General features: G+C 41.4%; 1 protein-coding gene across 2 annotated transcripts in view; it reads left to right on the forward strand.

Annotated features, from left to right (window-relative positions):
- The window catches only part of FGD5 (FYVE, RhoGEF and PH domain containing 5), a 110,114-nt gene that overhangs the window by 43,505 nt on the left and 43,445 nt on the right, over positions 1-23,164 (forward strand). For both annotated transcript variants that reach the window (XM_056334432.1, XM_056334433.1), the window contains exons 4-5: positions 9,682-9,740; positions 9,851-9,881. In XM_056334432.1, coding sequence (XP_056190407.1) covers positions 9,682-9,740; positions 9,851-9,881 — 90 coding nt within the window. The remainder of the gene's footprint in view (positions 1-9,681; positions 9,741-9,850; positions 9,882-23,164) is intronic.

The following is a 23,164-nucleotide window of genomic DNA, read 5'->3' on the forward strand; positions in this document are numbered from 1 at the left end:
AGTGAGGGTAAACTCTTGTCAAGAAGCATAAGTACATTGATTCTAGGAAGATTAGATCTCTTCAAGTGTTTCCAGAATGTGAAGCTTTATTCAAGGGCAGCTATAGAGAGTGGGGAGCAGAATTTTCCCCTTACAAGGACACCATTTCTTGAGAAACAGAAAAAGAAACTGCAAGCTGAATGACAGTGAAAACAAAGGAAATTGCTGTTGCTCTTATCTCTGAGGGAGAATAGCTTCCTTTGATTTCCCTGTATGCTGTACCACTTTCAAGTCTACTCTGCGTGGTGCTGAGCTGCCTCTGGTACCAGTGGAAAAAACTGGTTTGATCTTCTAACTGACATGAAACAAATTAAACAATTGCAAAAACCCTTCTTTCCTCTAAAATTCATGAAATTTTGTTGTTTGTTTTCACTTTTTTTCCGAAAGGGAAAAGACTTCAAATTTCTGACATTCCCTGTTAAATGAAAAATATTTTTCCTTTCAGTTATATTAGCTGACAAACCACTAGCACTTATAGAGCATGCACTCGTGTGTTATTTAAGCTGGTCAGGTTTCTCAGCATCTCTTAGTTGTGATGCCGGTGGAGAATTGACAAGAAAATTGTGACTTGAGTTCACAAGGGTTATGCACACAAGTGCTGTGCACTTGGAAGCAAATTCAAGACTGCTAAAACCAATTTTATTGCCATTTTTGTAGGGGTTTACTCAAGACACTAGGATATTACAGTTTTCTAAATGTCTCCTTTACTGCATCTCATGTATTTTAATTATACTGTTGTGCTGGGACAACCAACTGTGTGGCTGTCACAGAGGAAGTCAGGACTCAGAGAACAAGCATGTGCTTCCGAGTCTGACTGGAGGTATCCCTCTCACTCTTCAGGTGAACACAAACAAAATATCTGTACAGACCTGAGAAAGAACATCAGAACAGGTCTGGTGGTTTGGTTGGCCTTTGCTTACCAAACTAATTGTCAGCAAGGAACACAGTACCCAGGACCAGCCTTTCACAAGCTCCTGGGGAGCTTTCTTAAAACAGCTCCATCTGAGTACAGGCCATATTTCCAAGCTGGCTGATGAATTAGTGCACATGGCTATTCACCTTGCCAAGAAGCAGGCCAGGAAAGCAGACATAACCTGATGTGCCTGTTATAATTCTGGCTGTAGGAACATCACCCCCTCTGCAATCTACTGGGCTCTAGCTACAGACTCTAAAAAGGGGCTGAAGCAGCAATAATTTCATGCCTGGATAAGCTATTTGCTTAGTAAGCCAAGTCAGGGGGGCTATGCATGTATGTGGGACCAAGAGAAGATCTAGAGATGACAAGTGGCACTGAGACACCTTAGAGCATCTTTGTTCTTGTAGCCTCATTAGGGCACACATCCCTTTGGACAAACTAAAGGGTCCTGGGAACCATCCTGTCAAACCTTGCATGTCCCAGATGTCCCCAGGATCCAATCTGTTAAAGGAGACACCTGATTTGGGCTGTCAGAGGTCACCTAGCATCAGGACTCTTGCTACTCTGTGACAGTCTCAGAATCATGGCTGCAGGCTGTGTGAAGCAATAATGAAAAGATGGACAGGGAAGACTCAATTTCTGAGGGAAGACAGTGCAGGTTCTGACATGAAGGATGCAATATATTTAACTGTTGTCTGCTCCCTATGTTCAGATACATGATTTTCATTTGCGTTGAGCTGGATTCTACCTGCTGCCTTTCACTGTCATGAACAAATTCCTGTATCAAAATGCAAGCAGCATGCTTTCATTTATCTCACCTGCTTTCTCCCAGCCTGCTTGCTAGAGAACTGCCAGACTTCCAGTTTGCAGAATTTTTTCCTCTGGTGTTTCTTTTTAAGGCTCATTTTTATAAGTAAATATAATTCTAAAAATCAGCTTTGTACACACATTTCCTGTTATTGTTTCAACAGCTCTTCTCCTTTAAACCCCTGCTCTCCTGGTGACCAGATTCACATGAGCGTGGCAAAATTTTTAGGGCATACTGGAATCCGTTCTGTAAACAATTTGAGAATCATAGCCAATAATATATGTTGAGGTATTTTTTACATTATTTGCTTTATTTTAAAGAGCAAACAAAGACAGGCTTTCATCTCCATTGGGTTACAGGAATTTTTATTACTAAAAACCTACTGGAATGGGACAAGTATACAAATGTAAAAGAGGAGGTGGGTTTCAAATTTTTGCCTTTATTCCACTTGGGAGTACCTCAAACCCTGAGAAGCTGAGCATTTCTCATCAGAAGTCACCTGGTGGTTTTTATTCTTCTATACAGAACTAAGAGTGAAAATTCATTCTTTCTGGTTAAATAAGCACTTTATTTCCTTCCTTTCAGTCCACTGGCATATGATAACAATCTAGAGAACTCAGAGGCAGGGAATGCTGTAAGTTCTCTCAACCTTTGTGATTCTGCTTGGTTATATTACAAAAAGCAATGCCCTCCACTTACACTACTGATAGAGATTCACTCTTTTTCTTCCTGCTAAGCTAATTTAGAAGAACTCCTGGACCATCTCTCATTCATGCATCTTTTATATATGTTCATTTAATTAAATTCCTCCCAGCTTATCAGAAGGTGACACATGACTTTCCTGTATTGGGCTCTGAAGGTTATATGATGGCATCTGAGCTATCTACAGGAAAAAAAAAAACCACCACAAAACAAAACAAAACAAAGGAATTAGGGATTTCAGTTAGGGACAAAAAACTTCTATCAAATAAAATAAGGACCTTCTCTTTATCTCCTGCCTCTGAACCATCACTCGTTAGACAAATGTTCAAAGTCCAGGATGCAGAACCCCGGATTTTTTCTCTCATCATTGACCTGGATTTAAGCCTGAATTTTGTGATTGTTTTTTACTGCTAAAACCAGGTAAATCCATCTTGGACACACCCAGCTAAGAAGCATTAAAGGAATTAAAGGGGAAATGAGCGTAATAGTTCAGATTTGACTAGACACCAACTTCAAACCAAGTTCCCTTTGGCAGAACTTAGTTTTTGTAGCAGTCTCAGAAATTCCAGTTTTAAAAAGTTCACAAACAGAGACAATATAATCTTGAAAGTCTGCTTTAAGAAGCTCAGCTCCATGGTTTGAAATGGACTAAAATTAACACATGCTGGTCAGTTTCACCTGTTGCTGGTTATGATCTGAGTTTTTTAATTGCCTCAGTAGTTTGAAGAAGATGCTGCATCAACTACCCCTCCATAGCTTCTACCTCTCATTTTATTGTCAGAATCTTCAAGCAAGAGTCTTCAGACAGTTCCTTTCTTGTAGGTACGTTTTAGGACTGGATCTTCTGGCCGGTTGGTCCCTTTTGTCACTAACCTCCTACAACTTCCAATTGTTACAAAACTGAAAGGAGCTCCAAGACAATTATTTTACCACATGTATCTGTCTGACTGAAGACAGGACCCAGAAGGGAGGAGTGATTTTTATGCTGTCTTCAGAGGAGGGACAGCTGATGCAGATTAGAGATCAGATGTGCAGACAAGGCAGAAAGCTAGCTGCTAGCCTTTAGGTTCATTGTGGGAACATCAAGCCTTTCAAGGGATTCAGTGAGCTGATAGCATCAGGAATGCATCTGCCTTCCTACTACATTAACGGCTCTACTTGGGGATGTAGGTTAGGCTTGGTGAAGGGCACAAACGTTTGGGACAAACCACAGCAGGGAGATGCAGCAGAGGCCCCATGGTGGTGCAAAGATTTTCTGAAAAAATACACGGAAATGAAGCACAGGTTTTGGGTTCTGTGGGGATGGGTAAGGGGCAGGAACCCATCCACTAATTTAAGAATTTGTTTTTCCAGCATCTTGCAGAGCACCATGCAGACAGTCCTGTAACACTGCTATAAAACATTGCCTTGGACTGGACTTCAAGAGCTATATCCATCACACTGCTTGATCCAGACTGTGTCACACACATGATAAAGTTATGATGATCAAACAAAATGACAGGCTTAAAAATAACCCCAATAGTAAATGGAAGGCATTTAGACTGCAATCAATTGCACAGTTTGCACCACAGTGATAATAGACTGAGTCTTCCTTTACAGAGTGCCTTTGGAAGGAGAAAGCAGTGGCTGGGTAAATGTGGTGCTAGGAATATTGTAGCAACGTCAGCTATTTTAAGAACTCTCTTATAGTTAGGAATGTCATATAGCAAACCCTACATTAAGCTACTAGGCAAAGGAACAATTAAAAATGCTGTTTGTAAACACAGGAGGGAGTTTGATCTGAAGAACTGAGTGGAATCTCAGAAGAATAGTAAGAAAAGAATGTGATTAATCTGTGTGAATACCTGTAATTATTACAGTCTATAAAGCATTCAGGAAATAAATTAATACAAATCCTAGACAAGTAATAAAGCCATAGCTAGAACACAAAGACATTTCTTTCATCCAGAACACAGATCTGTTTGCCAGTTAACCGTATGGGAAATCCAAAAGTATATGAATCTGTACGCAAATACTACTGAATTCAGTCTAAAACCAGCAATGTGTTACAAGGAACTGTATACAGCCAGCGTACAAGAGATGTGATCTTACCCTGGTGGCAAAATGTGAAAGTCTGTAATGAGGTGAATAGCCTGTAACCAGAGTAACATGGTATAAAAGAAAGGGAATTCAGACCAGATGTGGCTGGATTGTAGGCCAGTGAAAACCCAAAGCATTCTGGCTAGTCATTTAGGGCTTTAGGTTTAATATATCTAGTACTAGCCAGACTGGAGGGGTGCTTATTACCATTATATGGGGATGTGCTGGGGCAGGGGGGAGCATGAAGGGGAACTTCATACAGAAACATCCCTAATGCTGTGCTTGTGAGAGGGCAGCACTAGAGGCAAGATGCTCCACCCTTCTCCCAGGTATCAAAATAAAAGGCAGTGGATGAAAAGGGGTCAGCGACCCAGTATGGCAGATAGAGGGGACCTGCACCCCACACAAACAGGGAACACTAAGCTTAGCCACAAACGTCTTGCAACAAACAAGGCAGCTACTGACGCATGGCAGCGGCACATAAAATTGCCTTTGCTGCACTTTATCCATTTCCACTGGGTGGGCTTGGTTTTCAGACTCTACATTAATCATTCTGTTTTGCAAACCTTTAACTTTCATATATTAAAACAAACAAACACACACACAAACTGAAACATGCTGGAGCTGGGAATGACAGATTTGTGTGCTTTGAGGAAGCACCTAATTCAGATGCCTTTTCAAGGGACAGCTCTTGATTGACATAATTCCCCAGGAGAGCTGCAATCTAGCTCTTCAAGGAAGGGGCCTCAGAGACAGGAGGTGTGGACTGCTTTTCCTTCTCTCTCACTGATTCACAGAGCCAGCCTGAAAAAGTCACTTGTTCTTGTGTTGCCTCAGTTTACTGTTGGCACCACTGTGACATCACTGTGAACTGCTACATAGTTCATAATAATACAAAAAGGGTATTATGAAGTCGTTCAGCTCAGAGGCTGAAGCTTGGAGGCTGCTGTCAGCCTCTGACTGTGACAGAAGTGCTCCTGTGCTGGGTACCATCCAGCTGCAATGCACCTGTCTTGAGGAGTCTGTGAAATAAGACACATACACATAGGAAAATGGACGAAGAGATGCAGTTTGTCCACATCAGCATGGCAAGCCAGTGGCACACAGAAGAAGGGAGCTGCTGCTTCTGTGTCTTGTTAATCTGCTTTTCAAATGCAAGGGGTTACTCCTGCATTGTATCTGGAGTACTCCAGATTAGTGACTTGGACAGTACTAATGCTTTAGTTTTAGTGAGCTGTTCTGTGAACTACTTGTGCTGCTTTTAGGCCATACAAGCTCATTCCAGCCTCACGGAGAGAGATTCGCCCCTGGCCCACAATTTTTTAAGCTGGATCAGGAGACCACTCTGGTTCTGATCAAGGTCCTGCAAACATCTGGGTCAGCACAACTGAGAGTTGGCACTGGACTCATAGGGAAGTGACTGGCACTGTCAATAAAGTACCATCTAATGAAAGCATGGCCTGTTAGGGCCCACCTAACCCTAACCCACCCCTACATTAATGGGATCACTACTACACAGAGAAGGGAATCCTGCAACAGTGAAGTGCCATATTAGCACACTCAGCATGGGCCATTAGCCACCTTTCTCCACTGTTCACTGTTTCCCCCTTCTCAGCCCAAATGTTTGTTCTGTTAGAAGGCACAAAAGGGATGTGAAAGCTAAAGTTTCTCAGTTTGAACTGCCTAAGACTAGTACTTAACTGCAGCTGTGCTCATACATGTGCCCTGTAAAGAGCTGCAGGCTTTTAGGTATTTATTGTTCTGAACAAAAGCTTTCTGGTGGTGGTGTGCTTCATTATATATTGGGAAACATCAGCTGTTGGAGAAGGAGAAACTGTGCAAGTCACAAGTCATCTCTAGGTCTTAGTTTTCAATTTGGAGGTATGCATTTGGAGGAGGGCTGTAGGGCTTAATTTGTTAGTCAATGGAGAGATGATTGCACAGTATCATCTTTGCTTCACAAATTACGCTAATCAGCTGAGCTGCAGCAACTGTACAAGCTTCTAACCTGGTTGAAGTGCTTTTGTGTTTGTGACCTTCCTGACACCAGCATGTTCTTCAGAATGGAGAGAATGGGGAGATACTTCAGTTACATATTGCAATTTTACATTGTATATTGCAAGCATTTTATTAAGCATTTGGGTTTGGGGAGGATGGGGTGATGAGGCTATAAGACAAGAAGACTAAGTGAAGCAGAAAGCCATGGGTCATCACATGGCTCCATGGCCTCCATCTGCTAAGCAGAGGCATGCAGTAAGGCCTGGAAACTGGAAAGGAACCATACTGCGAGGCTGGACACAAGACCGGGTGTGCAGGGAATAAAGATTACTGAAACGGTTGCAGCTTGGCAGTGTTATAATAATCACTTGGACTTAAGTTTCAGAAACTTGGTGCTTGAGGGACCTGCACCCTCTCTATCCCCAATTCCCAGAAGTCTGTCTCCAGACACTGTCGTCAATCTCAGAGTTCATTTCCTGGTTAAACAAACAGCAATTAAATAACACAAGACAGGCAACGCCTAGAGACACTGTCTCAAACTTGCCCTAGACAGGCCATGTGACACTGGGGTCCCTGTGTTTTCTCTCTTGGCCAAGATGTATTAATCATAAGAGGAATTACAGAGTGTGACAATGTGTATATGCAAAGGGAAAGTGGGCCTGGCCTGCTGGGGAAATGCACTCTGCTTCTTGGCACTCCAAAGCCAGGCTTGTCTACAGAAGATGTGTTGAGCAGCAAGCATTGGGCCACGTGACCCGGAAGGAAACACACCCCTTTCAGCTGTTCTGCTATGCCTATGTAGAGAAAATAAGAGAGAACAGAAAACTCAGTGCCTCTAGTGTGTTCCTACAGCAGTTGGGACAACCAGGAGAGGCACACCATTCTCTTCAAGAGGTGTTCACAAAGTCGAACCGGGGGAAAAGGGGCAATCAAATATTTCCTCCCAGCAGGAAAGTGAAACTAGGGAAAAAATGTAAGATCTTTCTAGTGCATGCTACAAAACTGTAGTGTAGTTCTCCAGAAGTAAGTGATTCAAAGCATGCTCCTTGGCACCCATCAGCCAGAAGGAACAAAGTACCAGGGGACATACCCTCAGACTCCTGGTGCTAAAGGAAAGATGGGTTAGACATCTAAGACTGATGAATAGTTCACTCTGTATCTCATTTGGCTTTTGCAATTTTCAGTTGCCTCCCAGCAAAAGTACACAGAAATAAAGATGAAAAAGAGGTCACTGTGACCCTTCATTTTCTATACATAAACGTCATTCATTTAACCCATCATCATCAGGATTCAAGAACTTTTTCACTCATACTGACTATTGACTAGATCATAATCCTCCTTGGGGTCCATCACTCCCAGGGTGAAAACTCACAGAGCAGCAAGGGATCTTGCTTGTGTGCAGTCAGTACTGGCATCTATTTGCAACATGCTTTTACTGGCCCCTGGTTCCTCTGAAATAGACAGTGGTGATTTCATTTGCTGGTGCTTGAATTCCTTGCTTTTGTAATGAATGCCTGAAGTTATTAAAACTGGAAGAATCTTAAAAATGTAACTTCTGTTCCATCACATATTCCTCTTCTAATTTACAGATGTTGGGCAGTGAAATAGCTTCAATTATGTTTCAGTTGACCTTGCTACTGGGTTTGTTACACTCGAGGTATCCACATGACTGAATTCAGCTTCCAGCGCTTCAGGGAATGTTTCGTTCTTTCCTACACTATTTGCAGCTTACTGCAGGCAGAATGAACCAGAAGCTTAGAGAGGGAAAGAAAATCCTGAAATCCAGAAACTGATCCCTCTGTAGAGACAAATGGTGCAGATGGTTCACTGTGATGATGAAATGGGACTTCGAGCAACTCAGATACTTCTATCATGTTCCAGAACACCTGCATCCCAAGGGGATGCTAATGATGAGGAAGGACAGAGAGTAAAACGCCTATAGTACATTTACTTGAAAGCACTTAGGCATTTTTTACTGCTCAGTCTCTGCTATGAAAATCCCAATCATGTAACTGATCTATCAGGTGTGATTTGGGAAGTCAGCATTTGTGGGAAGTCAAATTTGGGTTTAGGGTCCCATCAATACTTTTTATGAGAGGTCCCAATTAAGCTTTGCGCTCCCTGACCCCTAGCAGCCCTCTCATGCAGAATTTATGGAGGAAATAACAGCCACAAACTTCCCACCTGACTCATATCATTGTACCTCAGCAAGTCCCAGTATCTCCTAAGTAGGCTTTCAGAAACAGATTGGTAAGCAATGAGTTTCCAGCATACCTGGTCTGGCAAACAACGTCGCAAAGTCTTGCTGCTGAACCCATCTACCCAGAGTCCACTTTAGGTCACTGAGGGCTGCTTTTCTTTACTACTACTAGACTATTGTTTTAGTTCCCTACTTCACCATTGCTAAATATGTCAAACACTTCCCAGTTGATTTCTTTCAGTGAATATTGCCATGCTTTGGTTCTTTCTTACTTAAGGACAAGTCATGAATAGGAGCAAAGTATCCGGATTAGCCATTTGCACCTCAAAGCCATACGCTTTGCTTCTTTCCTACCAGTTAAGTAGATACCACTGAGATTTCAGACAATGTTGTCTGCTGGAGTACTGAACTGTTTGCTTTCTGGAGATATTTATGGCCATTTAGCTTAGATATTTTGTTTAGCATGCAATAAAGCCCTTCGCCCCATTTGCATCCACAGGTCTCTCAGCAGTCAGAACAGTTTGGAATATGACCATGATAAAGTACTCCATTTTTCATGTTATTAAGAGTACTAAATACATGGTATGAGCCTCAACAGCCAAGAGGCTATTCAAAGCTAAGCACTTTCTGCTTCTCTGATAAATTTTGGACCTGTGAAAAATCAACAGAAAATTCCTCTCCTTCTTCAATAAGAACACATTTTTCAAACTTGACATCTGCCTTAGCAGCTACTATATTGTACTATATTACTGGTATTTGAATAGCGGAAACACCCTGTCATGGAAAGGACTCCAGGATGCTAGAAACTGAACAGCAAAGAATAAAAGCCTGGTCACTGTTTTTACTGAAGGAATATGTCAGTTTAAAGTGTTCTCTAACTCTGCTTTACTTCTTGGAATGAGACATCCCTTAACTGTCTCTGGTTTTTGCTGTTGACAGAAAGAAGGCCAGTCCAGAGCTTACCTCATTGCCCAGGAGCTGATGTCTTCAGAAAAAGTGTGAGTTCATTGTTATGACCTATCTGTTGCTCTCCTAAAAGTGAAGCTATGCAGTCCACCCTTCAACAATGATTTGATGGCAATTAATAAAAGTTTGTCTCTTTCCTCAGATACGTGGAGATGCTCCAACTGTTACATACGGTAAGTAAATAATTTTAATCACTGAAATCTAATTGCCCTTTCACTTAGCTGCAATTTAGAAGACATAAAAGCACTGAAGGGATTGACATGAATTTGAGGAGGAATGGCTTACTGTGAACCATTGCAAAGGAATATGACTGCCACTAATCTGCTCTTGCTACAGATCCTCAAATCTAGCATTTGTCATCCACAGGGAAGAGTGTCGGCCAACAGTGTTGCTGAGGCTCTGAGACTGGTGTAAGATGCAGAATAAGCCTAGCACAAAGAAGGAGATGGTGATAAAGAGGGGTGAACCCTGTCTCTTCAGAGAGAGAGAGACAGGAGAAGAGCTATGAAGAATGGGGATTTGGTTTGAATGGATTCACTCTGCTTCCTTTTAATCTTCTTTTTTCTGATACTACAATATCAGTAATATCTAGCATGGCCTGAATATCCACAGGTAGTCACCATGGACAAAATACAGACTCAGTGTCAGAAACTCATGAGGGAACACACGAAGAATCACTGGAAGTGCCTGTTAGAGAGCTCTTGCATGGTATAAACCCACCGGTGGCTTTGTCTCAGAAGACTTTGTGCCCCTTTAACAGAGCTGCCACTGCTTTCCTGGAGACTGGTAAACAGCTTAGGTAGCCTTGCTCCCAACATCTTTCTTGGCTATTAGTTGCAAGGCAGTAGGGAATATAGCCGCCACACAAAGCATGCCCCTTACTGCTTGGGAAGAAATTACCTGAGAAGGCAAAAAGTAGCCTCAGGTTGTCCTTGGAGTACACCCCAAACCCTAGCAGCAAACAGGAACTCTGATGGAGAGAAAAGTAACGAGGTCAGCACTGTATGGCTGCCTGCTCATTGTGCCTCTCAAGCAGCCTGCTAAAGCTTAAGAGCCTTCTCAAGCTTGGGCAGAAGAAGCAGGAGAGGAGCCTTAAATGTGACAATCACCTTGCAGTCAGTTGCATTTCAACGAATCAGAAAGTGCCAAGCTGGTCAGCTCGGAACCAAACACTTTAAGGGGCGTAGCTGGAGTCTGCCAAGATTTTGATAAATTGATGATAACCTGCCCAGCCATTTGCCTCATCTGTCCTGGCTTTCCTCTGGTTTTTGCACAGCTAAACACATTATTTGACACAAGTGAGACATAGTTGTAGTTATATTGACATCTGGGGAAGCCAGAGTGGTTTCTTCACCTGCGGACTACAGGGCTTCTGGTTATTAAGAATACCCACAAACCTTACTGAAATCAAGATTTCCAAAGGTATCCTCAAGAAAAAAAAAGAGGAAAGGCTCTGTCAGCTTCTAAATCAAAATAGAAGAGAAATATACACACAGGAAATCACCATGCACAGAGAGTATTAGCCACTCTGCATCTTTGTTAGATGCATCTAATTAAAACATACTTAATGTATTTAATTTTCCATTTCCAAGTACATTTGTATTTTGGTACATTATGGACAGCATGTAAAGGCAGGGTTGAACTGGAATGCATGTACAGTGCACTGTATTTAGTGGAGGTGTCTAGGAGAGGCCTTTCCTTTGCATTGTATCCTAGCATTTTCCATATACCTCTAGGACATAAAAGTGTCTCACTAACATAGCCTGAAAAATCTTCAAAATATAGACCCAGATCTTGCAATGCACTTCAGCAGCTTTAGCCACAGAATGAATGGCTGCGCAGCCTCATGGCTGCTATAGCATCATGTTACTGTCAGGCTGCCTTACCTATGCTGTTGCTGGGCCAGAAAAGGGATGCTTCAGAACTTTCCCAGTCCTTTCAGGACTTACTTTGCCCTTTTCTCCCTCCTCTGTTAAATCCCTGTGTAGTGAATTTGGCTCTGAAGCTATATGTGTAAATGAGAAATTTTCACAATAATCCTATTTTCTGCCTGTAGAAATCATGTGGAAGGAACAGGAAATGTCATTGTTTGCTCTCTTTTCCAAGCTGACAACTTGGGAATGGGACAGGGATTCTGGTTTATATCTTTGCTAATTTTTTTTTAGTTTAGAAACACTTGTGCATGCAAGTGCGTGCTGCTCCCCTCCAGCTGGATGGACTCCAAACTGTTGGTAATCCCTTATGAAAAGAACCTTCACAAAAATTACAGCTCATAGGTTAGTTAGGGAAAAACTCTGCTCAACTGCTAATTTTATCTAACGCAGTGCTCCAGAGCCGGCTCAAAGATATGAGGGAATGAAAACAGAGTTTTCCTGGCTTGACTCAAAAATGTAACTACTCCCTGCTCTCCTGTTGGGGAACTCAAGACACTTTCTAAGCAGAAATGTTTATTACAGAAAATAAGAAACATTACCTGGAGCTTCACCTGACAATTCTGGAATTAAGGTTTCAAGGCATGAGGGAAATTGGCTCTGTTTTAATCATACTTATCATTAGGTTTGGATCAGCTGATTAATATATCAGGGCAAAGATACCAGTAATAGCATTTCTATGACTAGGTAAGTTCTTCTGTTTCTGTCAGTCAATTGTAATTGAAAGCACTTGTTTGTTTTTTACATATGTTTCAGTCCTGTAACGGAATATTCCACTGAATCCTGTTTTGCTGGGATTTTGTTTCCCTGACTGTGCATCCCACTAAAGTGATAGGATTTTATGAGTGGTTTGCATATGCTTATTATTTCCTTAATTATGAAAGTTAGTGCACCAAAAGAGGAGTTAAAATTTCAAATTAAAAAAAGAGATGGGCCCAAATTAAACCCTTGAATGAATGCATTGGTTTGCAAAGTTAAGCCAGTTGTAGGTCATGTAATGTCAGAATTACTGTAACCATGCACTCTTCACTTTCCTTTTCCTAGTTCCCACTGTCTCAAGTCAGAAAGTTCAGAAAGATCTGCATCAATTTTAGGATGAGATTTTGGGTGCAAAATTTTGATTAATGATTTTCTTCTGCAGAGGAAAAATACCCTTCTTGCCCCATCACCAAATGCATACACTCCTTTAGAGCCTACTGAAGGTTTTTTTCAGCAGTCAACAAGCAAGCTTCTCAAGTAAGATTTAATCGTTCTATGAATTGGCTTTTTAAGTAGTGAGGATGTATGAATGCACCTGGGTTAGAGACTGAGGGAGAAGAGAGGAACAGCTGGTCTGTTTTCACACTTGACTGCTAGTTCAGGTACTTCTTAGTTTAGCCAAGATCAAAAATCTTTACAGGAACACGATCAGAGGGTTCATTTCTGTGTTTTGTCAGGTGCCTATAGCCCTAGCATATCCCATCTCCAGTGCTACAGACTGATGTTGGCATGATAGCTACCTACTGCAGTGGCATTCAGAAACACTCTGCAGGTTTCTCTGTTGTAATCATGTTCGATCTAGAAAGCCACAGTCCCAGCACTGTTATGTTTCCCACCCCAACTACTGTTGGATCTTTATATTCACCTCTTGCCCAGTGTACTACTGTGGAAATCTAGAGAAACCATTACCAATTTCACAACTTAGAAGTCCCTCAGACTATGGGGGTATTTTCTTTTCAATACTGTGATAGTGCAAAAAGTTACAATGAACTAATTACTCCTATTTGCATATTTGAATAGTGTTAGGAATAGCCATATCAGTAAAAAATTGTGCTTCACTGTCCACTCACTGTTGACACCAGTCCCACTGGCAGATGTCACAAGCAACCACCAGCGATGACAGTCGCCAAACTGTCCTCAAAGTACAACACCCCATTCATGGCCAGTTAGAACCAAAGGCTTCCTCGACAGCATACCTCACCTCAGGCAAACATTCCTCTCTGTTTTCCATCACCAGCTTTCTCAAGAAAGCAGTTTCTAAATGCTCATCTTTAGGTCTCAAGCCCCATCTTCTTATATAAATCCAAATGTAGTAAGAAAGGCAAGGAACTAAGCCACACCCTATCTGGTTTCAGAAAGAAAAAAAAAGGTTTTTCTTAAGTCTGCAGCAGGAGCAGTTTCCCATCTCATTTCCAGGCTTGGCTGGAGCTGCTATTCATTCAGCATAACAGAATCTGTTTGGCCTTTCAGCAGAGACTTTAATAAATTGATTGATTGCCAAAACGATGACATTTCCATACACCCACTCTGCTATTGAACTGAAAGAGTGGAAACATTGTGTTAGCTCGCAAATTCGGTATCAGTTGGTGTGGTAGTAGTGATAATAATCTAAAGGGTTAGCTGTTATTTGCCCTACTCAAAGGTAATGCAATTCTCTGGAGCAGGGAGTTCAGAACTCATTCTGGACTGAGCAGATGGGACTGGCAGGGCCTTGCAGTCCAAGTCCCTGATCTCTTGGTACTCACAATTTAGTTTTCCACAGTTGATTAGTCTCTGTGTTGCCTTCAGGATCACTTAATCCTCAAACTTTGTCATTCTTTTCTCCTATTTTAATTCCCCAGTAATGCAGTCTGCACTTGTCATCTTTTTCTTAGTGCTTGCTCCTGAACTAAAATGCTGCAGGTTGCTTTCTCAGCCTAATGTTTCACATATCACCTTTGAGGACCAAGAATCCAGTTTATTCCCTTCCCTTCAGCCAGTCTGTTTCAAATTACTTTACTAGATGCACACAAATCAAACTCAGTGTGGCTCTGCCTCATGATCCCAGCCAGTATGGGATCAAGCATTTGCTTAATAGCGTACTATGTTCACATTTATTTTGTCTTTGGCTTTTGTACATAAAATAACCTTTTTCTCTGCATAAACCTCTTTGAAGTCATTATTAGTTCCCTCTGAGGCATTTACTGAATTAAGGTACCTAAAAGGACAGCTGTGCACTGAAAAAACACCAGCCCCAACACAACCCTGTTCAAAGAAAGCTGATCCTGGTTCCTGTTTTCTATTTCTTCATAACAATGGGCCACAATTCTTAGAAGCACCAAGACTCAGATTTATGGTTCCTCAGCATTTGAAAATATGGGTATGGATACGACATGAACAGATATAACATCTGCCAGTTCTCCAGCCTTTGGAGCAGTTTGGGTTCCAACACTGCACTTGGCATCCCAAGGCTTCTGATGATAAAGTGTATCTTCAGAAATAAAAAAGAACAGAATCATCTCAGTGCTTAAGTCACTAACTCAAAGGTACCTAAATGCGTATTATCATGAAGTCAGGCTCACTGGTTAAACTCTACTTTCAGAAGTCTTGTGGGCAGCAAGTTCTCAAGAAGAAAAAATAAACATCTAATTTAGGAGCCAGTATTACATGTTAGACAAAACAGAACTCCATCTTTCTAATTATTTACACTTCCAGTGAATGATTGGCTGAGACTTTTTTACTACTGTGAATTTCTTGGATGATATTCAAAGTTCTGCTGGACAAACCAAGTCATTACTTCCCTAATTAAATGCTTTAGTGAATGGAACATGCTGGCTAAATGAAGAGCAAGCTCACTGTCAGACCCTCTGAAGCTTTTATAAAAGGCTGAAGATGCACTGTTACAAAAGAATAGTCTGCCCTCACAGTAGGCTGGGGGTTTTTCTCATTTATTTATTCATTGTCATCTTCATCGGCAGTGGGAAAATAGCTATGTATTGGACAGGGAGCTTCTGCAGTGGGAATGTTGAGCCAAAGTAGCTTTCAGATAATCTGTATATCTCTTAAAAAGAGAGGGAAGTCACACTAGCACATTTGGCATCAAGACAATTCCCTGGTAACAAGCCCCACAGATACAGTATTTGCAATGCATACTCTACAGCTTGCCAGTTCTGAATGATCATTATTTTCTGCTGTTCATCTGGTGTTGTTTCTGCTGACCTCAGTAATGAGAAATTTGGGAAGATCACTGTTCAGTGCAGATCAAGGGTCGCTCACTCCACTGCAGGAGATGTGCCACTTTTTAATTCAGGGGTGCCACTTTCACTTTCATCATTAGGCTCTCCTAATCATTAGGAACTCCTAATCATTAGGCTGCTGGCCGTAATGAAGTTACCTCCAAGAACCACCCGTGAGTCACATGTACATACTGTATAGCATCTCCTGCCTTCATTCAGCTTTAATATAGACTTTCTTCTCCTCCTTTGAACTCTTCAGCCTCCCCTCAGGTGTAATGCCTAGATGTCCAAAAGAGCCTAGAATCCTGCAATCTTCAGTATCTGTTGAATCCACCTTCATTTTAGAAGTGAAAGTGGTTGTAATAGGCTGCACCATTTTACACAATCCATGTAGACTTCAGTGGTCTTAAGTTTGGGCTTGCAGTAAGACTTCCTGTTGTCCTCCCTGGCCCACTCACTGAGGGGTCAAATGCTTACTTCCCAATATTACCAGTTCATTAAAATACCAGCTTGACTCAGGAAGCAATTACAATTCTAATACACAGGCAAAATGATTTTTGGATGCATGTGTGTTTCATTATTTATTGAAAACTATAGAAGTCTAGATGCTAGGTGGGAGTTATGGCATGAGCAAGGTGAATATGCTCTGTGCAGGCATAATTTCTGCAGCTGAAGTGCCAGTATCCCCACCTGGGGACTGAGACAGAAAAATGGCCGTGGTTTTCCACCAAGGCATCTGCTCTGTACACTCCCTTTTTAGTTTTTTCCCTCAGCTCCATTCCATAATGGAAATTCACACATTTCCCCAGCCAGAATTCTCCTTGAAAACTGTAGAAATACCCTAGGTGAATTTACTCACCTTCAGTCCTTTCCTGTTCTTAACACAGGGTAGAGGTATAAGCAGGGAAGGTGATTCAGCCACAAAAGCATTAGAGGTCAGACCTTTGGTTGGTATAAATTTACATAGTTTTTCTCTGGCAGGTGACTGAAAGAACAGCAGGTGATTAGCTTCTTTAAAGCACTGCATTAGACTCATTTTCAGTTAAGATTTCTTTCCCTCATTGTCAACATCATTAAGATACTTCAGAATCTAGGAAGCAGTTGAACTTTAGTCTGCTATGTACATAATTGCAGGCAATTCCTGCAATTCCTGTGAAACAATGCAACAACACAGAGCGGGCAGAGACTTTGCTTCAACACCCAACATTTGAACATACTACTTAGAATGCAAGGCATTCAGAGTTCTTCTAATCCAGCCACAGAGTCTAGCAATCTGGTCCTTCTAGTATAAAGCGCACTTTTTGGTCACAGAAATACTTTTCCTTTCAGATATTTCTCTTGAACTGTTGAAGTGTGGCTTTGCTCTACAATCACCATCTGCTACTAGAAATTCACAATTTCTGGCGCAAGTGCAGGCCTAATGCTGGGAACAGAGTGCTGAGCGCCACTGAGAAGGAACCTTCCATTCCCATCTACAGAACAACTGCTAGTCAAACTGTAGGACTATAAATTACTATTGGCAAAGCAAATATAATGGTGTACTCCTGTCTCCTTCTGTTCTCCTGCCGTTGTAGTCAATACACAAGAACTAGGATTTCCATTATGAATGGATCAGTATCTTATACATTGCTGCTTTAGAAGAGGAAGAAATAACAACAGAAAACTAAGAAATAAATCTAACAACTGATCAGCATTTCTTGTCCAATTTTAGAAGGTTTTCTTTCAAATAGAGCTATCTGTTTTGCTAAACCTTTGAGTCAAAATCTTGACATTCTCTCCTACAGTCTACTCACCTTTCTACATAGCTGCTTTCAGCCTGTTGCAGGTGGCAGAACCATCAGCTTTTTACAGTGAAGGTAGAAACTGATTTCAGTCCTGTATTTCCTAACTGCCCTTACTAGACTGGTTGCAGTAGCCCCTGGTTCCCCAGGGATCCACATGCCATTGGATGAACTGATCTAACTTGGCCTATTCTGTTATACACAGAAAAAGCAAACAGATATTCTAGATCCAGACTGAATTACTGTGCTCTGGATTATTTTCAAGTAGAAGTTAAAGAAGAGAAATCACCCAACATAACAAATATATATATATACACACATCAAGGTTTTTCTCCTGGGTAAACTAGTGGCCTGAAGCAGTAGTTTAGCTGACAAAAGATTAGTTTTCCATCCTTTCAATAGTGTCCTTCAAGGTTAAATGTTCTCAGGCTAATAAAGGCTAAAGGACCACAGTATGTATGGGATGTATCCCATCTTGCAAAATGGTTGTTGATATGCATACAGGATTGCTACAATTGATTTTTGCAGCTGGACTCCAAAGCATATTCAGCCCAATTGTTGGAGAGATTTAATACACAATCTCACTGTTTCTGCATCTGCTTACAAAATCCTGGAAGTAAAATCCAGAACTAACTCTTGTCCCATTAACTGCCCCTTTTGCCTTTGTATTAGAATATCACATTTCACATAGATGTTGACTCCTGCAGCGAACTTCCTTGCTTAGTGTTCTACCAAAAACCTCTGGCTGCTGGCATTGTTGACTCCTTTGAAAGAGTCCCTGTAGACAATTACCTGCTACAAAGGTTTCCACGTTGCTGATCCCAGGTAAATTGGGCTGTCTTTCTGTAGCCCTGAGTCAGGTAACCAAGTATTTTTTTTTCCAGCACTTTCCTGTAATCACTGTTTCCTCTCAGCGCTGGCAGGCACTGCCAGCCTCTCTAAAGCATCTCATAGCCCAGCACCCTACAGTAAGCCTCATCACCTCACAGAGGGTATCAGATTCCAGGAGCCAAGCATGTGACAGTTAGGCAGTGCTCCACATAAACTGTAAGATCTTGTTGAAGCTAACCCTGCATTCCTTCTTGTCTCATGCCCTATAACAAGCTCCAGGTTACAGTCCCCATTTCTAGCAGAGAACAGAAGTTCTTCAGAGGCCTTTTTGGGTAAAAAAATATGAAGTGTGTGTGTTAGTGATGGGCACAAACAAAAGAAAGGAAAAAAAAACCAACCAGCTTTTGTGGCTGTGGGTTTTGATCCTATTTGTTTCACTTAATTATTTGTAGGGCTTATTTCAGGGACGTTAGGGATTTGGCCGTTGCATGGCTATAAAAGGCTTATTTATGGGTGCCCAAAATGTAATGAGAAGTTTTATGTTTCAAAAATGTATTTTTATGTCACAGTTCCTAATCTTCTGTGCCACCTAGCCAGCTTGGGTTATGCTTTTACATGCGCACACAAACACTGCTGCAGGTATAGGCATAAGACAGGAGTGAGATCAGTAGGCTTATATGCCCCTGGATGAGACTGAACTCTGTGGCCATCAGAGCCTTGAACTTGAATGACTTCAGTTCATGCTGCTCTTTTCAGAAAGTTTTAACCCAGCAGGGAATTATATGAACTCAGCATTTGGTACCCTCTGTTTTTAGACATGGGGACTGGGGGACAGACTTGCAGACCTTCAGGTGCCATGATTGATTAGAGTTAGGGAGACTGCAAAAGCACTTTGCATTTGATTAATGGCTTCCCAAGCACTCAGCATTTTCAAGTGACTTTTTTTTTAATGGATGTTTATAGTGATTACTGTTATGCTGCAAGTTTTTTATTAATCATTAGGAAGCTGGCTATCCACGCAACTGGAATGAAATAATTTGTCTGAGAATTCATTATAATCAAAGGGGCAGGCAATTAATGACTGATTAAATCCACTGAGATCCTGTGGGAAAGGGGTGTTAATCTTGTTGCTCAGCTATGGTGGAAAGTGGGCAGATAAAGAACTGTTTGATGTTAACTTGGAAAAGATGACATTTCTGTAACATAGTAGGTTACTTCAGTAGTGAACTAGTAGTGAACTAGTAGGCACATCAGTAGTGAACTTACTACAGCTATTCACTTCCCCAGACACAATAAGCTGAAAGAACCCTTTGGATTCTTTCCCTTTCCCCAATCTGGATTAATTACGATGGCTGAGGACTTCGAAAAGTTGCAGATTCCTTTAAGTTAGAAAAAGCATTGTGAGGATGGATTGACTGTTTTAGTTGGATGGAAAGCATCTGGAGCACACACTGGCTGAAATATGTAGTTACAAAGGCTTACTCACACACCAGAAAAAATAGGAGCTGCAGTAGCATAACATGGGCATTATTTGTGGTACCAGGGCAGACACATTGTGGAAACCAGACCCAGGTAATTAGGAAACACAATAATACTCCTTAAAAAAAAAAATTATGATCTTGTTTTATCCATTATATACTTAGTCAAAAGGAAAATTGTCATCATGATCTTTTTTTTACCTAATTACAGTGGCTTTTCAGAAAACAAATGCTTCATCTGACACAATTGCTAAAAAAACATAGTGTATGTGTGACTTTCCTTTCAGCTAGTATCTATTAGATTTTCCAGTCATTCCAGTTCATAGTGAGAGCCAGTGTGTACATTGCAGTTACACAGTGTTACAACAGGAAAAAACAGGAATTAATCTGAGGAGAATAAAATCTGCTCTTGCCTGGAGTCAGTTCCTACTGGTGTAGAGAGAGGAATTTTGAAGTTCTTTGCCCAGAGGCTCTCCTGCTCCTTATAGAACCTTTCAGCAGGACCACAGTCATACCAACTAGATCTCCAGCATGCTGGAATCATGACAGCTACTTTGATTTAACCAAACTGAAGTGGACTATCTAATGTAAAATATGGATCCCCAGTGAAACGTACTCTATTGAGTTGCTCATACCTGGACATGAGCAAGTTTCATGGAAATCAGTTCTCTCAGACTCCTTAATTACTCCATGTACTTATAAAACTTCACTAGACAGAAGGTAGAGTCATGAGAAATGCCATGGTAAATCCCAGTGCAGCCCAGGAAAGTTCATAAGATTCTCCCTAAAAGTTCAGGGAACAGAACTTGACTTTTTGGCAATAGGTTTCATGATCACTAGATCCTGACAGAGGAAGATACTCAACCTATCCCATCCTGGTTCAGGGCCAGATAGAAACAGTTTGGTATCTTTCAATGAGCTGTGCAACCTTAGAGATTTCTTTTTATCAAGCCCCTGCTTCCTTTCACAGCGTATTTGGCTACGTCACATACAGTGGAGTAGGAGGCCAGGAAATGGTCTCTGAGTGGAAAATCTAACTGCCATTTCTATTAACTCATCCAGCAGAATCACCTTCTCAGTGATTGTTAAAGCAGCTGCATTTTTTTTCTGATGAATTGGCTTCTATGGGTAGACAGAGAATGTTTTTAATATATCTTTGAAAAAACCACCGTGTTAATAATAGCTCACTGCTTGCAGAGTAGCATGTGAAAAAATACATTGATAGCATGGATCTGGCCAAACTGGTCAGACACTAAAGCTTTTTGTCACACTAGATCTTGGGCTGAAGCAGAGCTCAGTGTGAACCTGCTGGAAGAACAACTCCTGGTGTGATGGTCTTAGTCTGACAGGATGCAACCAGGGCTTTACTACCAGCTCTGCTTTGACTAGATGCTTGGGCTTTCTATGTCATTATGAGCTACCTGATCCTTCATGAGAACACCAAAAGCCCCTTTTGGCACTTTTTTTTTTTTCCTCAGGATGCAGTGTTAGCATATCCATAATGTGGTAAATTCTGTCCTAAATCAAAGTTGGTTGTTTTCCTAGTAATGCTATATTCTAGTAAGTCTTGCAGTCTGTACTACTGACCAGACCACACTTGATCATATCATATCAATATGGTCCCTCTTGGCTTCAAAGTCAATGAATCTAAGTATATTCAACTACAAAGCCTCCATTCAAATATTTTTATTGCTGAATTGAAAAACAATACCTGATTTGAGGTACTTACTGGAAAAAAACAGTGTGTGTAGGCTGACTAGAAATCAGAGAGGATGCTGTACCCCCCTAGTGTTACCCTCACACACACACCCCCCCAAAAAAAAAAAAAAAAAAAGGTCAGGTAAGGACAAATGGGGTTTTTATAAGGAAGGGAGCTCTGCAATCTCCTAGTCTGCAGCTGCTGTACCAAAATGAGTTTCAGGAGCTTTCAAACCTCACAGTTAATGTGGCCTCTTTACTGAGCTGTTTTGATTATTTACTCTAGTTTTCACTCTTACCCCTTTTTTCCTCATCTTGTGCAATAAAAAACTCCATGCACTTCATGGCTTACTGGGACGCAGAAAAAGATTGGAAAAGGCACTCACAGAACTAGTTCATAATAATTGTATATGAATGCCCAGTTTCTGCTCTCATCACAAACTGGGATGCACTTAGGTTTCTAATTGTTCACTTATTTTCATAGAAAAACTGAGATTCAGACACTTTGCCCATGAAAGCCTGACTAACGGAAATGAAAAATGTAACAGTAAGGAGCCCAAGCTGACCCTGATGGAGGAACAGATCTCCTTACAAGGAATACAGAGCAGAATTAAACTTGTAACAGTGCAGCAGGACCATGCCCAGGCAATCACTGAATACTATACTAACACTTTTCAATTACTTGTACTTTGTAGCAATACTGATGAAGCAGATGCTGAAATCACATCCTTTCCATTTCATTGAATGAAGGCTCCTGCTTTTGAACACCAGATACGCTATGAAGACAATCACTAGTTACAGTGCCCCAGCTCCTGGCAAAGGCAGCCAGAACCCCTGGGTTTGGGTTCTCATGCCACTGAGCAGCAAAGCCTTAGTTATAAGCTTTCCTGCATTGCGTTGTGCATTGCCTTGCACCCCATTGCCACAGTTTGCATTCAGACCTCCACAAAGCCCAGGCAGCTTTAAATGCCTGAGCTTCTCTAGCCACTGCCTGTGAAGAGGGGCTGTGTCTGGCAGCAGCAGGCAGGGGAAACAGCAATGGCTGGTAAAAGCCTGAAAGGGGCCATGGCACCACAGGGGCCGAAGTTTCTTGAGCATACTCAGGTGCCAGCAAAGGCTCCTTTACAAGTCTGAAGCAGAGAAGATGGAGCCTGTAGGAATAAGGCTTCGACCTGAAAACATTTCAGCATCCAGAGCTCTGGATGAAGGAGACTTCAAATAATGTTTTACACATAAAATATTTGTGGCTGCTGTTGGGATGGTTTTCTAATGCCTGGGAATCTTAACACAAATTATTACTGCTGTTTCAGATGGAGGCCTTATTCCTCACTTCCAAGTCAAAGCTGGGGAAACATTTTGCTACACAGTCTTAAACAGGTGCTCTATTATGTACCAGAGCTGGCCACATTTTAATATAGAGGAAATTACTTGTGTGCCCACCACTTCAGGATCAAAACCATTTCTAAGATGAGGAAAAAATGTCTCAGTTAGGTTTCATAGGGAAAATGATTTGTTGCATAGCTTAAATTTATAGCTTCTTCCTTTCTTTAAGTTCAGATTTGGAGACAAGTGTTGCAAAGTTTAGCACAAGACATGTAGGCACTGATGTTTTTCATGTCAAGCTGTTGGACTCAATGAAGTAACTAAAAAATCTCATCTTTCATTTTTTAAAATTATGTTTATGGTTAAGAAACACTATAAAAATGAGACCAACTACACCCAGAAAAGCAGGAAAAAAAGGCAAGGTAAATAAAGATTTCAAA

This window comes from Falco biarmicus, chromosome 4, assembly GCF_023638135.1.
Source record: "Falco biarmicus isolate bFalBia1 chromosome 4, bFalBia1.pri, whole genome shotgun sequence".
NCBI lineage: Eukaryota > Metazoa > Chordata > Aves > Falconiformes > Falconidae > Falco > Falco biarmicus.